This window comes from Chaetodon auriga, chromosome 8 (assembly GCF_051107435.1).
Source record: "Chaetodon auriga isolate fChaAug3 chromosome 8, fChaAug3.hap1, whole genome shotgun sequence".
Taxonomy (NCBI): domain Eukaryota; kingdom Metazoa; phylum Chordata; class Actinopteri; order Chaetodontiformes; family Chaetodontidae; genus Chaetodon; species Chaetodon auriga.
The window spans coordinates 11,149,257-11,169,947 of NC_135081.1; the positions used below are offsets into that span (position 1 = coordinate 11,149,257).

Genomic DNA, 20,691 nt, shown 5'->3' on the forward strand with positions numbered 1-20,691 from the left:
AACTGAGCCATTTCTCAGACTAATCATTCCATCCTATCTTATTATTTAACACCTCTGTGTGTGTGTGTGTCAGTGTGTGTACGTGTGTGAGGGGGGGCAGTGTGGCAGCAGCAGGTCGAGGCATGTTTCCATTTAGCAGCAGGGAATAAATACGGCCCTGACACATGACGTGTTCCAGATTCGACCGCAGCCCTCCTGTCACTCCTCCAGGTAGTATTTGTTCTACAGCAGCCAAACAATTTGTATTTCACAGCACTGAAGGCTGCAAATCCACTCAGCCCCTCATGATGTTTCATATATGTTGGTGTGTGTGCGCGTCTGCTCGAGAAAGAGAGCAGGGACATGTATGCTCACACAGGGTTACTGTACCGCCTGCATGTTCTCTTTACCTCAGTGACAGAGAGCATCAGATAACATGCAAGTGTGTGTGTGACAGAGAGTTGTGTGCATGTGCGTGTGTGTGTGTGTGTGTGTGTGTGTGTGCCTTGGGCTCGGAGACTAGACGTAATGTTAGGAATAATGAAGCCAGCAGGCAGGGATGCATCACATATACACACAGGGCCGCACGCACATGCTCAGTAAAACATCCAGTTTGAGCGCATTAAATAATCACAAGGATACAAACAATCCAAATCTTACACATGCACACACGCAGACGCACACCACAAACATGACTAGCCAGGGACTGCACAAGACAACAAGTGTCCGTGTGTCCGTGTGTGTGTGTGTGTGTGTGTGTGTGTGTGTGTGTGTTCCATATTTCACTTTAAGATCCATTTAAAAATCAAGCTGGCTGCTGGAAGAGTGAGCCAGCAGATTTCTGGCGCTGTGTCACCTTTGATCTCCGCACAGTGCGGCCTGCAGAACACATCAGCGCTACAATGAGAAGCAGAACGCGCACACACACATAAACATCTCACAGATGCACACACGTAAGTATCCCCTGCTTGTAAAGACAAACATACATACATTAGGACGACGCACATACACACACACACACACAAAAAGCTGAGCAAAAAAGAAAAAAAACACACTTACTTTTAAACACACACACCCACGCACGCGCCCACAGACGTTCCCACACATTGAGGCCAACGGTTTGGGCATCGACAGCATTCCATTCTGCTTTTCCGTTTACAGTGGAAAAATCTGCCCTTTGACCCGGAGTATTTCCAACACTGAGGAAGGAGGCAGCCAAGGAATGCCATGCTTCAGCACTAAGAGAGCGAGAGCGGGAATGGATCGATGCCCATCATTTATGTACCGGGTGTTTCTGGTTTAACATTTTAGCAATTAGCATTTAAGTGTGTAAAACTGTTTTCTTTCAGTGGAAATCTGATACAGAGATGCTCAGGGTTATATTTTTCAGACATCACTTGGAAATTAATAATCACCAAACTCTGCAGTGACCCTCAGCTCTGCAGGCACCTTAGCTTCTTTCAGCTCATTGTTTTGGTTTTATGACGGGCAAATTCACTGTTCTGGCTCATCAGTGGGGTTTTCAGTCGCAGCAGGTAGCTGTTTGCAGCAAAAAATGTTCCAAAAACCTGCTGTGCACTGCCTACACAACACCAAACAGCAAAGTTAGCATCTAGATTTTGCAGCTGAAGAGCTCTTTGCTCTGGGGACAACATGTCAGTGTGTCAGTGTCACTGCAGGTTTAAAATGAACTTTTACATTTTGTGTGAAGACAGCTTTGGTCTCTGTGGGTTTGTTTAGCATTAGCAGGTCGGGCTGATCATGCCAACTACTCAATTCCTCACCTTTTCCATGCACAAGCATACGTAGACTGAGACTATGTTGAACATTTTGGCTACTTATTGCTTTACAGATTTCTTTCAGATGCTGGGGCTGACTAGCATTAAGAGTGAGTGTGCACAACGTTCATATTCTGCAGCACATCAGAAGTAATGATGATATTTTAGAGTCTTTTTCAGCAGCTTGCACGATGCTGAGGTGCAAAGGGAGACAGTATGCTGTCTATCTCATCACTGCATAATACCTTCCTTGTTACTTCTTTCTGTGAATAATTGAATAAAAGCCTATAGTGCTGCTTATTAGACTGGATTTATGACATTTTTAGTCTTACACAAGCCTAATGATCTTAAAGCGAGACTCATTTAAAACAGGTCACATGATCTCTCAAAGCTGATATGGAGGCTGCTAATATCATGAGCTCATCATTCAAATTCTAATTCAGCGCAGTGCACTTGATACTGGCAGGATTCACAAAATGCTTTTTTGATAAGTAGGTGTCACAGCTTTGAAGTCTGGCTGACTCAACTCGAGGCAAAGTCATGCAGACAGAGAGAGAAAGAGGTGAGGAAAAGTGATCAGCATCACCGTCATTAGAGCAAATGTTAACGATCCCTTCAGGGACACTGAGGCTGCCGTAGCAGATTCCGAGAAGCAGACAGAAAAGGATACGAAAGAAAGCAAGTACTCTCACCTGCTGAGCACAATAAACATACAGAACATGATGCCAAGAATGAATGACAGCTGTTCCTGTAACAATGTGTGTCAGCATGTAAACACATCATATTTATATTATGTGATTCAATGTGCAGCACATATAGATTCATTTTTACTATTGATTGATGGAAGCAATACATAAATGACTGCCAATATGCAGCATTAGTTTTCTACATGTTTCTGTACAAAATGCTCCTGTGTGTATTTTAGTAAACTTCACATCCTGATTATGTGCTGCATGTAATCACATCTAGGTTCCATCTCTAAATGTAAGACTATAAATAGGCAGAATATTTACATAACTCTGAACTTCTTAAATGCTTTTGCTGCATTCACTCTCAAATGCTACTGGCGGAAAATATAAATAGGGGCAGCATTTGAATAACCCCCGAACATTTTACATACCTGGCTACGTATTCACTCTCAAAATGTTGTTGCTGTAAAACAGATGACGTAAACAGATGCAGTATTTGAATGCCAGTGAACATTTTTACATACTGTACTTCACCGTCTCCAATTGAAAAATAATAGCAATAATAATAATAATCGCTTTTTTGCTAATGCTAGAAAGCATGAACAGATGCTGGACAGATTGCTTGTACGTTTGCTTTAACTTGCATGATATAGAAAGCAGCAGCGCTATTTGCACCAACAGCCCATTTGCTAAGATTATTCATGCCAACCCAACCTCCACTGCTTGTCTGGCACCAGGCACTATTTTAGGCCTCTTACTTCATCATGTGTGAATAACTCTTCATCTAGTGAGCTAAATTGTTTCAGGACACACTGCACAGCACTCCTGCCAGCCTGAGCCCGACAGGAATTCTGACTCAAAGTTTGGAGGAAAGGACAAAAGGGTGGAGGGATGACAGAGGAACCCGTCTGACAGACAGAGAGATAAACACTGACATGCAGTCCAAGACACACAGAGATAGACAGACCAATAAAAAGATAATGAAACACAGACTAGAGCAGCAGAGACAGGGCGTGGGGATCCTGCCATACCATAGAGCACAGGGAGCTACAGGACATCCAGTCCAAGTACAGTAAATCCAGCAAAATCTGGCAACCCAGTGATCAAATCAGTGTTCCCACACTAGAACTAGACTGGGGCAGCTATGAGAACATGGTGTCCAAGTCTGCACATAACAGCACTTTCTATTGCACTACTGAGGACAGATTGTCAAGAACCTGGACTGGGAAAATTAATGGATATAGCAGCTAACTGCCTTGCATTCAAGGCTTCTTATAGGTTTTTCCATTGCACGGCATGGATTACACGGGCCAAGCTCCGAGTATTTTCTTAAGTGTAGTGTGGTTGTAATACCTGCTTTGGGTCAGTTGGCTGTATATAGAAAGATGCATGGAGCTTTAGAATACCATAAAACCCAGATTATGTTTTCAGCAATCCTCAGCAAGCACAGGAAGTCAAGTATATGTGCCCATCTGTGCACATTTTCACACATACCACACCGGACTGCTGCTATTGCTCATAGCTGGCAGCTCCCTCCTTTGATTAATCATCCTGTAGCTCCCAAACCAAATGCATTCATTCAGATTTAGCCTCGTATGCTTCATTGATGCTACACTTCAGAACAACATGTTTTGGCACACACCGGCTGTAAACGTCAGAATACCTCGGCAGCATCACCTGGGCAGTGTATTACTTCAGCAGTGCACTTTAATTCTAATGATTTAATGAACAAACTGCGCCTCTATTTCAGAGTTTCCCCTTCAAGAATGCACAGTTATAAAGACATGCTTGGTAGAGGAGACCCAGGAGTGGAGAAATGGAGAAAGACAGGAGGGAGAGGAGAGTGGAGGAAAGTGAGGTAATTGGGAATCATATGGCCATGTCAAACAGCTTGCCCAGTGATTCCTGACAGGCCAGCGCTGCGTCCTCATGCCTCCTGCACAGAGGCCAAGGAGTGAGGTAAGGAGGAACAGAGGGACACGAGTATGAGAGTCTGTCAGAAAGTGCCCGGAGGTTGGAAAATTCAGTAAACTAAACAGAGAAACTTCTCACCAGCAGGCTGGCTCACTGGCCTGGATGTTTGGAGGGCAGGGAGAGGGGTAGATCGAGACAGACTGACGATGAGAGATAAAGACAGAAAGAAAAAAAAATGGCACAAAACGGAGCACATATGGTTGAAATGATTATGGTTAGAGGTCTTGGCGAGTGGGCTGGGAGCAATAATTTACCTGCTTGCTATCCCACTTGTAAAACCCTAAACAGATCACCCACTCCTCCACTGATCTGAACCACTCAAGGGAGGAATATGTGTTTGCAAGGAAGCAGTGTTACCACTGCTCCACATGCCCCCGGAGCTGGACCCCAAAAGCACATGTGTGTGATGGGATGGCTCTGCAGGAGGGGTTTGGTTTTGTTTCTTTTTTTCTTTTTTTTTTCAGTGGAAAGGTGCTGAATTGAATTTCCACTGAAGAACAACCACAATGAGACATACTTTCCATTGCCATCAACAATGGATAGACACTGCCAATGCTGTAAATAGTTTACAGAACTCACAAAGACAAACAGGCAGACGTGAGCGCAAACACACATGAACCTAAAAAACAAATACACCCATATATGCATGGATGGATGCACAGCACACTCACACAAGTTTACACAAGCGTGCGCTCAGTGTGCGCCCAGTAAACACACAAAAGGAATTCAATTTTCCACATCTCTGTCTCAGCATTGTTTCTTCATTGCATAAGTGTGGTGCAAACAAAACCAATAAAAACTTTGCTTTTCCTATATCTAGTCACTGTTTACCTACACAGCCATGTTTAGATTCAATGCACTGTGAGCGGATGTGCCACAATGTTTCAACACATGATGTAAAACTGCTTTTTTAGACTATTTTCTAATATAGTTATTGTAACTGAACTTCATAAAAAATGGGTCAAAACAACCTGATGTTACACAAACAAACATGTCATTATGAAACGAGCACTGCGCACAACTGAAAAATGGAGTAAGGGTTCACTCCACAACAACTTTACAATCATTTCAAGGTCTTCTCCGTATGACCAAAAACAAACCCGAAATGTTTTTTAATTACACTCGTGAGAGGAGATATGAGCATTGTTTGTGAGGTTTGAGCGTGTGCACACATTTTGGTTTTAAGACCAAAAAAAAAACATTAATTCCTGCACTTAAAAGGTCTTGGCACCGACTGAAAATTGGAAACAGGACTTCTGTGATGTGGGTTCACTGTAATCGCTGTCAAAGGCAGATCTAGTAGCTCCAAATAAAGTTGAAAGCCTCAAAAAAGCAAAATTGGTCAAACCTGCATCCATTTTTACTGATCTCTGAGCACCACTGCAGATATTTTATCGTCTGAAGACTGTGTGACCGCAGAAATAATTTACCTCTGCCGCTAATCTCCGACTCCCCTGCACCTCCTCCAGCGCCCCGCTGCACTTCCCGGTCTATAGTGCGCTCTTAACGGGCCGTCTGGGAATTCAAAAACCAACAACCTTCCCGTCCCGTGTAGGTCTCCCAGTCTAATAAATTGGTTTCTGAATATTTACCAGACACGCTTGGTTCACTTGTACAGCGCCAAAGTTATGTCACAGCTAGTAATTCAATGCAAAACTCATAACCACTCAGTGAGACATTAATCTTTGACCTATTTACCGTATGAACTAAGATTTACTATGCAGTGTTGAATTTATGCCGCAGCTTGTAATTCAATCCTACGACATTCCCACAGAGAAAGAAACAACTTTCCCACTCGTGGAGTCTAGAATGAAATTTAACCTTTCAAGGCTCCGGCCAACATTAAATATTTAGGACTTTATTTATGTCACAGATGGTAATTCAAAGCGCCAACTTCCCAACTTTTAAAGCATTTACTGGTTGCCACAGGTCCATCAATTCATCATTGATTGACTGATTTATGAGCCGAGATGACAACAAAGCAAAGAAACTCATGCTGGCAAGAAATGACTTAACTGGAACTGCAGCGTATGATCTCGTACCATAAGAGCCATGACCAGAACAGTATTTATGAGAAATAGTCCGCCCTCACATTACTGTAAACTGGTATGTTACTGTAACCAGTGCTGGCTGGCCCCATGTGAAGATCATTAAAAGTGATGTTGAAGGGACTCTGACTTCCAGGAATAGATAGACCAGTCTCTAAATCTCTGTCAACAAATGAACACACAAATGCAAACAGGCTTACACTCACACACTCACACACACACACACACACACCACATGCACGTTTCTGCTCCTCCTCTCTTCACCTCATTCTTTTTTCCCCTCAAACAAAGCCACAAACCCTCTCTTCTGCACTGTACGGCAACAGCGCTATCACATGCAAGCAATCAGCGCGCCTCAGATGAGCAAAACACGGGGCAGATGTACAGCAGGGAAAATTCCTAAAGGCTTATGTCCGACACAGCTGACCACTACACACAGCTGATTTATGATATTCAAATCCTGCATCCTTCAAAACAAGCGGCTTGAGTCACACGTCTTAGTTATCAACATAAAAGTAAATCAAAATCAGCTGATGTCTCATATCCTGTTTTTCTGACATGGCCTCCCATACCGTATGAAGAGTATGTTTTCTAACCAACGTGACCACACCAAATTATAATGGAGGGCAAAATATTATTTCCCGCAAGAGCCCTGCAGGGAAAAACTACATTTTTTTCCTTTGAAATTCCTGAAAAGTCAAAGTTTCTGTAAAGTTTCAACAGTTTTCGTGGGGTCTGACTTACATAGTTGCCAGCGGAGGGTTCTCCAGGAGGTAGGGAGCCAGGACTGAGGACAGGGGAGCTGGCTGGACTGCAGAGCTCGGGGAAGGGGTTTGGGATGGCCGGGAGAGACGATGTCCTCAGCTGCTGCTCCTCCTCCTGCAACCTCCTGGACAACGGACAAAGGAGCAGTCATACTGTGGTCAAACAGGCTTTGTAGTATTGACTTGCGTTGGCCAATAAAAGGGGCACGACCTTCAGTCTTAGGTGGTGACCTGGAACAGCCTCTTGAAAAGTGAACTGGGAACTTTGAAATGAACTTTGAAACGAGAGCCGCTGACACATGTGAAATGTGTGCGGGAGAGAGAGATGGAGCGAATGAAGCTGTACAGTATCAAGACTCATGCCTGTTTCCATCTGATCTCCCCTTAATGAAGTGGAAATCACAGAGCCCCGCAGCCTGCTAGCTAATTTTCTGCAATATTTATCACGCATCAATATTGAATCAAGACATCACTTTAAAGCCGTTTTTAAATTAGGCACATATAGTGTAAGCCTGAAAGAAGAATGATGATTTGACAGCTGATCATAAACTTTTCAGGATTCAGTCTTTTTTCAAATGAGCAGGCCAGTTTGTTAAATTCTAGCTAGGTATGTAGCTCGGAGAATCACTGTGGAAGACTCTTTCTCTCTTTCTCCATCGCACTCTCTGTAGAACCCGGCGAGTTCAAAAGGGAACGGGCCTTTTGATGTTGTCCCATCTGAGCTTGAGAACAGGGTTATCCAGAGGTCAGGCCTGAATAATAAGAACTTCAGGGCCTGAGTCTCTGTGTGAGTGTGTGTGTGTGTTTGAGAGGGAAAGCTCATAAGACAGAATACTCCATTACCTGTTCATCCCTCTTTTTCTGTAATATACTCCAAAGGTGAATGACAAGAGCGTGTGTGAGTGTGCATACCCACTTTGTAATGCATACAATAACAGCATCAGGGAGAATATGGGTTACTAGTCTTCAAACTGAGGGAGGCATTTGCATTTGGCGCTAAAACAAATGAGAATTTTCACCTTTCTCCTCCTGCCGGTCTGCTTTGAGGCGAAGAGGGAGTGACAAGGAAGGAGCAGGTCATTCAAGGGATAAAGACAGGGAGCGGAGAGGAAACGTTATGCCCAATTATCGAGAGGGTGTGGAAGGCTGACAGTGTGCAGTGAGAGGCTTCTTTTCCAGTGTGCAGAGAGAAAAGGGTTGGAGCCCCGCATGTGTGCGTCGCTACGTACATGCAAATGTGCGAGGCCGGAGGGAGTGAGCTCACAGCTTAGTGCCATACTTGTGTGTGCAGGACTGCACCTGATGAATGCGCACATTTTACTGAGGAGCAGTTCATTCAAAGCTTCCTTCAACCATGTGGTGTGTACATTTGATAAGGGTGAATCTGCCAAGTCTTCCATCAATTATTCCATCAATTGTTTGGTCTGGAAAATGTCAGAAAATGGGGGAAATTTTGGTGACATCCATAAATGAAAACCTAAAGAAATTGAGTTGATTATTACAGAAGACAAAGAGAAGCAGCAAATCTTCATCACTGAGGAGCTGGAGTAAAGTCACGTCTGGCTTTTTTGGTTGAAAACAGCCACATTAGCATCCACGTGGTTGCACCTCTGTGATGCTGTGGTGCTTCCACTCTTTGAATGACACTCTCTCAATGCACTATGCCACTCTGCAGCCAATTATCTGCTTATGGAGGCCGTCTCTTATGCATGGACAGCTCCCTCTAGGGGTCAGTTCCCTTTCTTGTGCGCCACACAACCCATCCAACCATGAGCTTCAGAAGAGTTCAAAGCAACAAATCAATATCAGATAAGAATCTGCACCTACTGTGGAAAAACCCACCTGACAGCGAGGATGTGCATGGGTTGTGACCGTCGGAGGCCGGTCTGGGGTGAGTCCGTGGACGAGGAGGCGGGCAGCTCCGCAGAGACGTGGCTTAACGCCTGAGAGTGCTGACCCTGCCGAGGCTGGTTGTGTTGCATGTGATGATGATGGTGGTGGTGGTGGTGGTGTTGGTGTGAGGAAGAGGTCTGTCCATTGTGCAGTAGTGGGGTGGACTCTGTCTGCTGACCACTGCAGGTGGAGTACAGGCTCTCCAGCGAAGAGTTCATATCATTCACCAGGGCCTCTAAATCGACGTCATCCTCTGGAGGAGACAGACAGAAAGGAAGACATCGCTGACTGAATTTGGAGAGAAGCTGGCTGTAAAAAGGAAAATTAAAAATCCCTCAAATGAAGAGTGCAAGACATGCAAAGTAGATCAGAGACGCGGGTTTCAAAACTGCTGAGGAGAAAAGAACGAAAAAAGCAAGCGCGGAGCGGAAAACGCATCACTCAAGCTGGAAAGAAACTCAAACTCTAACTGCAAAAAAGCACGATAAAAGGAAAAATGAAAGTGCTGTAAGCCTGCTGCTTCAGTTTCAAATGGCTGAGGCACACACACAAAAAGTCCCTGGACATTGTTGGGACTTTCCCTTTTCTATTTCAGTTTCTCTATCATGTCATTGTGGCCAGGATCTGAACCCTTGACCTCATTTTGCACCACCTTAATTCTAAGTAATACTAAAAAAAAAAAAAAAAGAAAAAAGAAAAAAAAAACAATGGCATGCACAAAGCACAAGAGCACACACTCACACACTGGTAACCAGTTTTGCCAGAGTGCTCAATCTAGACTATCTTGACGAGGTACATTGTGCTGCCCTGTGTGCCAAATCTCCAGGGATAACAGGTACAAGCACAAACCTGCCCGTAACCCTTTTCAACTCTCACCACGGGGGTTCACAGCAAAGGCAACGCACCGTAAGCATCTGCTCTAAATTCACCGCGTGTATCAAACACGCTGCTTTTTAAAGGTCTTTAAAGGCAGGACGTGGAATTCTTTGGAGAGGAGGGGGGAATCTACCCTCAAAGCCCCTGCGAAAACCTCTCTGCGCATTTAAATTCATGAAGTGAATTTTTCAACTGTCTCCGGCAGCATGTTGAATCAGAGCTTGAGGAGAGCTCAATTGAAGGGAAGCTCACTCCCTAATTGCTTCATGCTGTGAAAGTTTTATCATCTGGGTAAACTGGGTGCCAAACTTTGCTCTTTCTAAATCACAATCCGCAGCAGCAACTCATCCTGTGATTAATAATTCTTCATTATGAAAAGAAATCTGTCTCATGAATTCATCATCAAATGTCTGTATCCAGATCACACAGCTGTACTGCAGGGCGCAAGTCAGCCACTAGGGGGAGACAAGCTCTAATTGTGCAGGGCAGGGGCTCTCAAACGTATGGGGTTCATTTGAGGGAGCCTCACAGTTAAATAACATTAATTACAAAGGAAGACCATAAAAGAAGAAGTCATATTGCTGTTCAGCCTAAAGGATAGAGAGCCATGCGATCAGGAACAGCGTCAATGTTCATTTTGATGTGGAGTTTCACTGTAGCGGACTTCTATTCTCCTTCTCATTTGATTGATGACTCTCCGTGGCCTTCCACTGTAATGTGGTGGAACATAACTGCAACAGATCAATAACTTCAGCATCGTACAACAGTAACATTATGAGTCATACTGTTTGATTTTAGTGATCTCTTTGTCATGATGCTAAAGATGTCCTCTTTTAGTTAATTCATTGCTTCAGTAATAAAATGCAAAATGAGAAAGTAAAGTTGGCTCTGCTCTCGGCAGCTTATACAAAAACTCCAGGCACAAAACAAAGCTGTGCCAATGAATGAGTGAATGAATGAATGAATGAAAGCATACTGAGCCCCACATTTTAACTTTGCAGTCCTGCTGTCAGAACGCCAAGGCTTAAAATGTGGCATGAGTCATGTAACTTCCCCACAGCTCAGGGTGCAGGACAGCTGACAGCTGGATCATGCAAGGTGGTGCGAGGGTCATGTCACTCCGAAGCAGCTAAAAGTCCCACTGCTCAGCAGAAAGCTGACACTGGAAAACAGCAATTTGACTGATGTAAAGTTTAAAAAGCGCTGGCTTCAAAGCGAGCCCCTCAGCCTGGGGAGGAATCGGGAGCGACGGGAGGAAGCCAGATTTTTTTTTTTTCTACAAAAAAAAAAGTTCCAGAGGGAACAACAACAACGCAGCCATAGGTTAGCGGTCTAGTAAACATTCCCATCCCTGCCTTCCCCAGCAAGGCTCCAGCACTCATACTAAAAGCTACCTGCTAACACTAAAGTGTCGCCTTTGAGGAGCTTTTGCTGAAAACGTGTCAGGTAGCTGTATCACAGGTGCCTGTGAATCACAGGTGGTTAATCTGTAGGTATTAATAGTGACAGGTAAGCTGGAGCAGCTACTTATAGATAGCCTGGAGAGCTAAAGAGCTATATACCACAGGACAGAGGGTGCATACAAGGCTATACGCAAAGACACAAGACACCTGTAACACAAGGCAGAGGAACATTACCTGCATTCAACAGAGGGAATAAAAGTGATATATAAATCTAAAAGCAATTTCGGGGAACATACTGAAACAAATGCTTAGAGGCTAAACCAGAAATGACGGCAAAAACATGAGCAAAATTCCAAAAATTACTTTTGCCCCGAACACATCATCCGCTCATCATCCATCATTCTCACGAGGTGAGACATGTACCCTCAAGCCAGTGAGACACAACACACTTCCTCATAAATCTGATCTAGTTTGGCCTCTGGAGGGGATTTTGCAGAGCTGTTTGCACACAAAGAAACCCTACTAATAAACTCACGCATGGATGTAGGATATTTGCGTCATTAGTCACCAGGTGCAATCTCATATGCATGTCACAATCAGGCAAACAAAGCCATGCGTCATGCACATGGGTGTAAGACACACAGATTGATGACACAGACAGCATGCAGGCAGGCAGGCACGCACACACAGGATTTAAATCCACCCAACGTTTGGACCAGGGAACAAACTGTGGTTGTTCTTTCTTTGACATGGAGTACAGAAAATAGAAGTTACGCCAGATACTTGGCATTGGCAGGTACAAGAGACATAAACACCTTTATTTATGCCCACCAAACACACAGCGGTCACAGCACGGCTGTCTTACGATATTACAGCCATTAATTAGATCCTCTCAAAATACAGAGCAGCTCAGGCAGCAGGGAGCACACACAAAGCTACAGATGTACACAAAGCTGCTGACAGTGACAAGTTGCAGCTGTGATTAGGGTTGCAAAATTCCCGGAATATTCAAGGTGGAAATTTTCCATGGGGATTAATGGAAAATTTATTGAAAATAACAAGACTAAAATTGAAATATATACGGGTTATTTTCTCAGGTTGTTTTTGTCATATGCAGATAGAAAAAGCAAAAACAATTCAGTCAAGCTACACCCCACACATACTTTAACTGTTACACAGTTGCTTAATTGTAACACTATGAATAATATCTTTGAAGTGTAAATAAGTAAAGATGTTGTGTTGCATTATTGTAGCATGTAGCATAAGTTAACTTCCACTACACCTCCACATAATGAGCAAGCTGCATCCACCTAAAAGAGGGACGTGTGCAGTGGCTGTGGCTCCACAGGGAGTGCAGCAGGGATAACAGGATAAAATGGGTATGAAAAGGGTATTAACACCTCTTGAGCTTCATTTAAAAAAAAAAAAAAAAAAAACAATACCGTGTATTAAACTGATGTAAGTGGAGGAAACATACACCTCCTCTGTAAGTCTCTTAGCAAATCCTTTAAGATAAGCATCCATGTGGAGGTGGTTCAATGTTTGGTTAATACTGCACTCTATAGGAACTTTCACCAGTGAGTCATTTTATTGATCAGCTGGTTCATCTTTTAGTGTCTGAATGACTTCTTCACATTTCTTGGTTTCTCATAAATTCAGTTTACTATGTGTAAGATAAAGAGAAACAGTCAGTCCTCGCAGTTGAGACGCTGGCATGTCACAGTGTTTCCACTATTATTCTGCTGATCGGCAAGTTGCTTAATCAGCTCATCATTTCAGCAAAATCACTGGAATTACTCAGAAACTAGATGAATACTCCACCTGAGGTTTTAAATGCAAAAGTGAAACCATTTTTCATCTGAAACCTCAGGCCTGAACTCTTCTGTAGAAGTCTTAAGCAAACATGAATCTCAGAGGGGTCAAAGGATAACACTGGCATTACTGTCTCATTTCTCCCATGGCTCGAGTTCAGTTACTCCTCTTCTCCTCCGACATGTTTGGCCCCCTCCCTCCTCTTCTGAGAACCTATAGCCAATTCAGTTAGGGGTAAAAATAGCCAAAGCTTCCTCTATTGTCTGAGCCACACTGAACACAGTGCCAACCAACTGTAAAACGACTCACGTCCAGTAAGAATCTGCATAAAAGCTGTTTTGAATGTTTCTGATCATTAGCGAGCGAGACACGGCCAAAACAATACCATTGTGTTGATGGCAGATCCATATGGCTCTCCGTGTCTCCTTAATCCAGGAATGTAGTCTATGCATTTTTATTCATTCCTGCTAGTTAAAAACAAAGAGGAGGGGCAACCCTCCTGTAGAAAAGGGGAATGTAAGGGGTATGCACACACAGAAGACATACAAGGGGGATAAACAGCCTCTGAATGCAAGGCCAGCAGAGGGGTTTCCATTCAAAGGGATCAGGGAGGGCGTAGACAGAGCAGGTCTGAACTGTATAGCGTGGCTCTGTATGGGGAGGACAATACCTCTGGCGACAGCACACACCCTCTAAGCGGTTGTTGTCTTATTCCGTTCGAAATTTTAACCTTAAAACTTGAACACAGAATATTGTTCCCAGCCAAGCTGTGGTGTGGCTCCAGGGATGGCCACGTTAGCCTGTTGATCGGTTGGTCGGTCCAGCACTTTTGACTGAAATATCCCAGCAACTTTTAAATGGGCAGCCATTACATTTAGTACAGATGTCCATGGTGCCCAGAGGATTAATCCTATATGACTTCAGTGATCCTCTAACTTTTCATTTAGGGCCACCATGATGAACCATGAGGTTGATGGTTCTGGTTTTGAGTGAAACCTCTGGATGGGCTGAGATTTAAAAAAATAAATGAACTGTCTTTGTACTGTTTTCAGTTGTATCAATGATATGATTTATATTATTTATCTTATGTGTCTGAATGAAAGGAAGTCCAAACAGAACAACGAGGTGACAAACACTTCTGCCACTTGCAGATCAGCCCATTTCTTTCACATCACCTTGCAATCTGCAGACACCCCACCCTTCCTTAACCCCCTGTTAAAGAGCCCCATTCTTTTCAGGAATGTGGCCCCTCATTGTTTGTGAGTGAAAGTGTGTGTCTGTACGCGTGCATGTGTGCCTGCACGTGTATGCCCATGCGTGCATGCCCGTGGCATGTCGCTCTCCCTCTACAAAGGCATAACTGGAATAACTGGAGGTGGGAGCTTCATTTCTAGGCCCGAGATCACGGCTGGTCAGCCCCCGCAGAGCCACGCCGTCAGATTACTGCACTGCATTGGTGCCATTGATGGGATTTGTTGCCTAGCAGCTGCATGTCCATCTGAGACACCCCCTTATCACACCACATATACAAACACACAAATAAATACACATATGGCTGCGGCCTCGTTAGTGGGTCTGCGACAGCACGGAGCAGGGTGTGAGTGCCTCGCCTCAGGTATCTTAATGCTGGAACACAACATTGTGAAACACTGGCCAGTCAACTAAATAACCTTCAAAAACTCACATTCACATGATTTTATGGCACTACGATTAAGTCGTGACCTTCTTTGCTGGCATCTCAAATGTTCAGTTACATGACATAATGAAAGTTCATCAATTTGAAGAACAGTTTCTTAGTTGTGGCATGATCTGCACTCTTGAAAGCTTGTCTTCCTGCACATAATATGCTTTCCTGACAGGTGAGTAGATGACAGTCATCTTATCATTTTATCGAAGAAGATGAATATAAATGAGGGCAACAGCAATCTGAAGGCTCTTCATCTGATATGTGTTTTGTGCTTGTGTGGCTCTAGACTCTAGTGGACTCTAGTGGATCTACTGACTGAACTTTACTTTGAAGGTTCAGTGAGCAGATGAAAGAGCAATGAATGGCAACAAAAAGCATGTCAGGGAATGAAAGTGGATTTTAAGGCATGCAGTATTTTAGGGGCCCAAACACTGAATGCTGGTACCGCCATACCATATATATACACCATATATATAACATAGCACTGTTCCTTTAGACATAAGGTTTCCAGTGTGAACTAACACAAACTGAAATTCAAAAACAATACAAATACAAGTCAGGCCTCTGTGATAGCTGCTGATTATTCAATCTGGGAGCAAAGCAACACATATTATACTCTATTTCTCTTGGAACTTATTAACTTCACCCTGCACTCACACCTCTTTTGGAGAATGGGAGACAAAACATGGAGATGCCTACGTCCTTTCTGAGCATTTCCAAACCTCACATGTGGCCTTTGTGTAACTCTACAGACAATGAACTCAGTTATATGACTGAAGTCACTCTGGCGTGTGGCGGGGAAAGACAACGCAGACGGGACAGCATTCGTACAGTGCAAGCCTGTGACATCGCATGTGTGAGACACACTGGAGAGGACTCGTGTGTCACATCATGGCTCGGGACAACGTGGCCTCGTCCTTTTTCTAGTTGTCTAAAGACAGGCTGCAACGTTTGAAAATACTTTGTAAAGCACTCACACTTGCATGCCAGAAATTCTAGCTTGCATGTAGGGAATATCATGTGGAGCAACTTCTATTTCTCGACATCAAATATTGGATTACAAATGCCTCAATAAGCCGCTCAATAGCATCTCATTCCAAACATAACGGCAGGTCATGTTCTAACAAAGCTGTACTGTTCCCTCCAAAATTAATAGGTTTATGACTCTAGCTTTACAGCAAACACAGCGAGCAGCCGGTGGCTCTATTATAGTCCTATAAGAATGAAGGAGCGGGTTTACTGGAAAACAAGTTAAACAACGTCAGCAAGGATTATCATCCTGCTAATAACACCAGAGGTTCTGGGGCTGAATTCAAAATCTCTGCTCAAGTGACACAGACTTTGAGCAACATACGTCACACAGCTCGTGACACATGCTAAAAGCACTTAAACGTGATAGCTCGGTGAGATAGGAGAGAGAGATCTGACGAAAAATGGAAACGGCCTACGTACTGTACTGTGCTCATAACTCAGGCTCCCACCATGTTTGGCTTAATCTGCTGTCTCCATCCAAAATATCATTATTCAGACAGTGTAAACAAAAATGCTCCTTAGTTAAAGCCATCTCCATGCGTCTGCCTCTCCAGTCCTCCTGAGTTCCCTCTATCCCGACTGATCCTGAAAAATGACAATGTAATTTCTGCTCCATTTATTTCCCATGCCAGGGCCAAGCGTTCTAATTCACTCGTTGAGTCCTCGCAGACTCCCCGCCCTTACCTCCCATGCTGAGCCAATATTGTGCTTAAATCTCATGCTCCGATTGTCATGGATGAACCCTGTATGGCACAATTAGATAGACGGCATAATTATAATGGCACCCCGTGTCCATGCAGATCACCCTTTGAACTGCTGAAATGTTTACAGCGGAAGAGACCCAAATATATATTATCCCCCCGACCCACCCCAGGCCCAGCGGAGGATAATGAGCAGCAAGCCGTTCAACACACTGTATGAGGCAAGGGATGCACATGCATGCACACACACACACACACACAAACACATGCATGAAGCCATAATGCTAGCACCAGACTCTCAGGTCACTTTGATGACCTTTTTGTATTCTTTTACATATGAAAATGAAAGGAGCACACACAGAAAGCTCGTGTTACACCGAGGCCATGTGCAGTAAGTGTCAATAGTACACAATATCACATGACGAGTCCCGTTACATATCTGAAATCAGATGTAATTTGATATCGGACTGTAACCAAGTATGATCCTCTGTGTCACTCATGAATAGGTGGTTTAATGTGCAAGCACCAGCACACACACACACACACACACACACACACGCACAGCACACAAGCACACACACACTTTTGGTGGTGGTTAAAGACCAACCTTGATGGTTAGGAGAACTCCGATTGGCCGATTGCTGGAAGGCTGGACCAATGAGGTCAGCTTGTCTGTGATTGGACGACCGGTCTATATTGTCCTGCTGAGGGAGAGAAAAGAAAGAGAAAAGAAAGAAAGTTGTGTCAGCCAAAGACAAACAAAACAGCATCTCTGAAAGTCAACCTCTCAGGAAGCAAAACAGAACACGACACAAAACCACAGAATTAAATGATAACATGAGGGTAGAAACAGAGCACACAGAATGTATAAAATCAAGTAAAATACGACTATTTAAAAGAAGTGCAGCAGTGCACAAGTGTGAGGCAAAGCACAAAGGTTTCAGGAAGTCATAGCTAGTTGTAGCTGAAGTGAAGCCATAATTTTAAGCTTTCTTTTAAAAATATTAAATCCAGCTGGCTTTCCTGATATCTGCAGGTAGTGTGTTCCAGAGCTCTGGGATGTGATGTACAAAGGCTGCATCCCTGATTTTCTTTCAGCTGTTGCTGGAAACCTCCAGTGAACCAGCAGCAGATGATCGCAGCGATCTTGTGGACAAATAGTGAACTTAGCAACGTAGCTTGGTTCTAGCCCATTAAGGGCCTAGTATACGTCAATTCTGAATAAAATTGATTTGTTGTTGTTAACAGAGTAGAAATAAATACAAGTGGGATGATATAAGTGTCCAACAACACAGAAGAAAAACACTAAGTGCCATCATAGCGTGGTTCTAACTCCAGTACAAACACCAGTTGCTCAGAGATCGTGTAAGGATCATTTCCAATACAGACCAGAAAATAACACAGTGTTTAGCATCTAACATAAACACGTCCAAGCTGTGGAAGAGACAGCATGCAAAAGATGAAACTAAATCCTGGCGAGAGAGCAACATGAGGCGTGCCTGATCCAAAATCCAGAATGTGGGCTGGCAGCATGCAGTTCATCATTACATCATCGTCACATTTTTAATCTGTTTGATTCTTTTTGCATGTTTCCCATGTGGAGCTGAAGCTACAACTGTGTTTAAATAGGCTGCATATGATAAAAAGAGGTCAGGAGGGACAAAATCTAAAAACTAATGTCAGTACGTTAAGAAACCCTAAACAGAAATATGATGAAAATTTAAATAAAAGTTAAAAAAAAAAAAAAAAGTTGAACTAAGGTAACAGCTGCTCTTTACACACGGACACATCCCACAAACTGTGTGAACATGGCCAGGTGTGTATCAGAGCACAGACTGCCAGCAGATACCATTTCACCACCGAGTCCCAGTCTGACTTTTTTTCTCTATCATACGTCCATCAATAAAAAAAACTGTTCAACAAGAAAAAAAACCCATAATCCACCACAGAAGAATAGCGTGTTTAAAAACATATTTGGTTTTGATTTGTTTCTCACACTAACAACCACTAACCACTAAGAGTACAACTGCGGGTTACCCATTGTGTGTGTGTGTGTGTGTGTGTGTGTGTGTGTGTGTGTGTGTGTGTGTGTCCGCGTGTGTGTGTGTGTGGGGTGTCCCGTGCTGAACAGCAGGAGCAGGAACAGAACGTACTGGGGCAGACTACTGTGCTCAGAAAAACATCACAGCTGACGATGTCTCTATCACAGCGGACCTCCTCTGATGCCGTCACAGAAGCTGCTTCGGTTTCTTGTTCTGCCTCATTTAGACCAGTGACAGACGACGCCTGCATTCTTTTACACCAGCCTTCTCTATCACAGAGGTTATTCTATCTCATTTTTGATGGTAGACATGTTTTTTGTTTGTTTGTTTGTTTGTTTGTTTGTTTGTTTGAGTAGCGTGCCTGCAGAGCCACTGACTTACAGTGATTCAGTGATGACCGTCCTGGTAACACAGACAAGGTGTGTCTTCTGGACAGTGTCTCATTTAATGAAGCAGATCCAGGCTGTGCTTTAAGATGTCATAGGTAAGTGCTAGTACAACGCAAGATCAATAGTATTTCATCAAGTTCATCACTGTTTAAGCAACCGGCCTCTCTAAACGCTTTGCCTCGTTCCCTTTGTCCGAGCGCTACGCCCTCACAGAAATGGAATCTGATAAACACTTCACCAAATTTCATCCTAATTAAGAAAACAAACAAAAAGCATCATAAATAACAGCTACTTTCCAATTCAATTTGGAAGGTTTTAGATGGATTTTATATTAAATTTGTGCCTCCTTGCAGCAGACTGCTTGATCACATTCCTGAACGATCCACTTTGAACGCAAAACTCACATTTGTGTACAGAAAGATGCATTTCTAAAGCTCAAATACTAACAGTTTTTATGGCCTGTAACGCCTTTAAAGTAACTTTACAAACAAGACTGGATTGGCTGTTTCAGGAGAACTGACTCACTGTGAGAATAAAGCTTGAAGTTGAACTCCACTCTGATGACTCCATTCTTCAAAGTGAAGGCTCGGCTGCATAGTTTTGAAATACAGAATCCATGATTTGCCTACAAAATGTTTAGTTTTAAGTTAGAAGAGCTGCTCTCTATCGTCTGCGCTGGTGTGAACGTTCAGACTAAACTGGATATAACTGGAGCTTGAACATCGGTATATGGTTCTGTCCACCGCCATCCCCTCCAACCCCTCTTCTATACCAACTAACCCAACCGCATCCAATCATTACATTGCATTGTTCTGTCTTTGTATTGTCTCGAGTTCCAGCCGTCTTTGCTGGACTTAGAAAGAGATTTCAGAGCTTAATGGGACCAACTTTCTTTTGGATAAAAAAAAAAAAATAGTCAAATAAACACAGCGTCACCCCATTTGTTCCTGTGACATAGCAAACCCCATCATCGACACACACCGTCTGGGGGTCCAGCTACCAGACTGTGACTGATCCCTACCCAGTCACCCAAATAGGCCTGGGACGCCGCTTTGGTTGGTGGGATGGTACAGCACAACAGTAGTGTGTGTGTGTGTGTGTGTGTGTGTGTGTGTGTGTGTGTGTGTGTGTGTATGTATTCAGGACAGGATGGTCATGGTTCAGCTCCACTGAGCAAAAACGCAGGGACTCTTTCAGACCATATACTGATCTTGAATGCTGTTTTGCATGGCTGTCTGGAAGTAAATGAATTAAAACACACACACACATACACACACACCCACACACCCACACCCACACTAAAGGACCTATAAAGCACACCTTGATCTCTTTTGAGGATATAACCAACAAAAATCCAAAACCCAGACAGCCTTTGATACGCCTACAGACAATTGACAGGGTGTTAACTTGGGGGTTTAATCCTATAGATACTGGCCCTTTAGCATAGCTCTCAGCCATGCCACTGCCTAACTCTGCATTTGCTTAAGTTTATTGGAGCCAATAAGGTGGAAGACTAAAAAGAAGAGAGAGAACGTTTGAACATAAAAGCCGCCATTTCTTCTTTTTTGTCTGCTGAAGAAAAAACATCAGATGTCGTCTTTTCTATTTATTTATTCTCTGCATT

The 20,691-nt window shown here is 43.5% G+C and overlaps 1 protein-coding gene across 3 annotated transcripts in view; it reads right to left on the minus strand.

Annotated features, from left to right (window-relative positions):
* The window catches only part of LOC143324563 (growth factor receptor-bound protein 10-like), a 65,153-nt gene that overhangs the window by 26,547 nt on the left and 17,915 nt on the right, over window positions 1-20,691 (minus strand). For 2 of the 3 annotated variants that reach the window (XM_076737176.1, XM_076737174.1), the window contains exons 3-5: window positions 17,244-17,340; window positions 9,075-9,378; window positions 7,213-7,357 (exon numbers count right to left, since the gene is read on the minus strand). In XM_076737176.1, the coding sequence (XP_076593291.1) occupies window positions 7,213-7,357; window positions 9,075-9,378; window positions 17,244-17,340 (546 nt within the window). The remainder of the gene's footprint in view (window positions 1-7,212; window positions 7,358-9,074; window positions 9,379-17,243; window positions 17,341-20,691) is intronic. The other variant, XM_076737175.1, reaches the window with a different exon arrangement.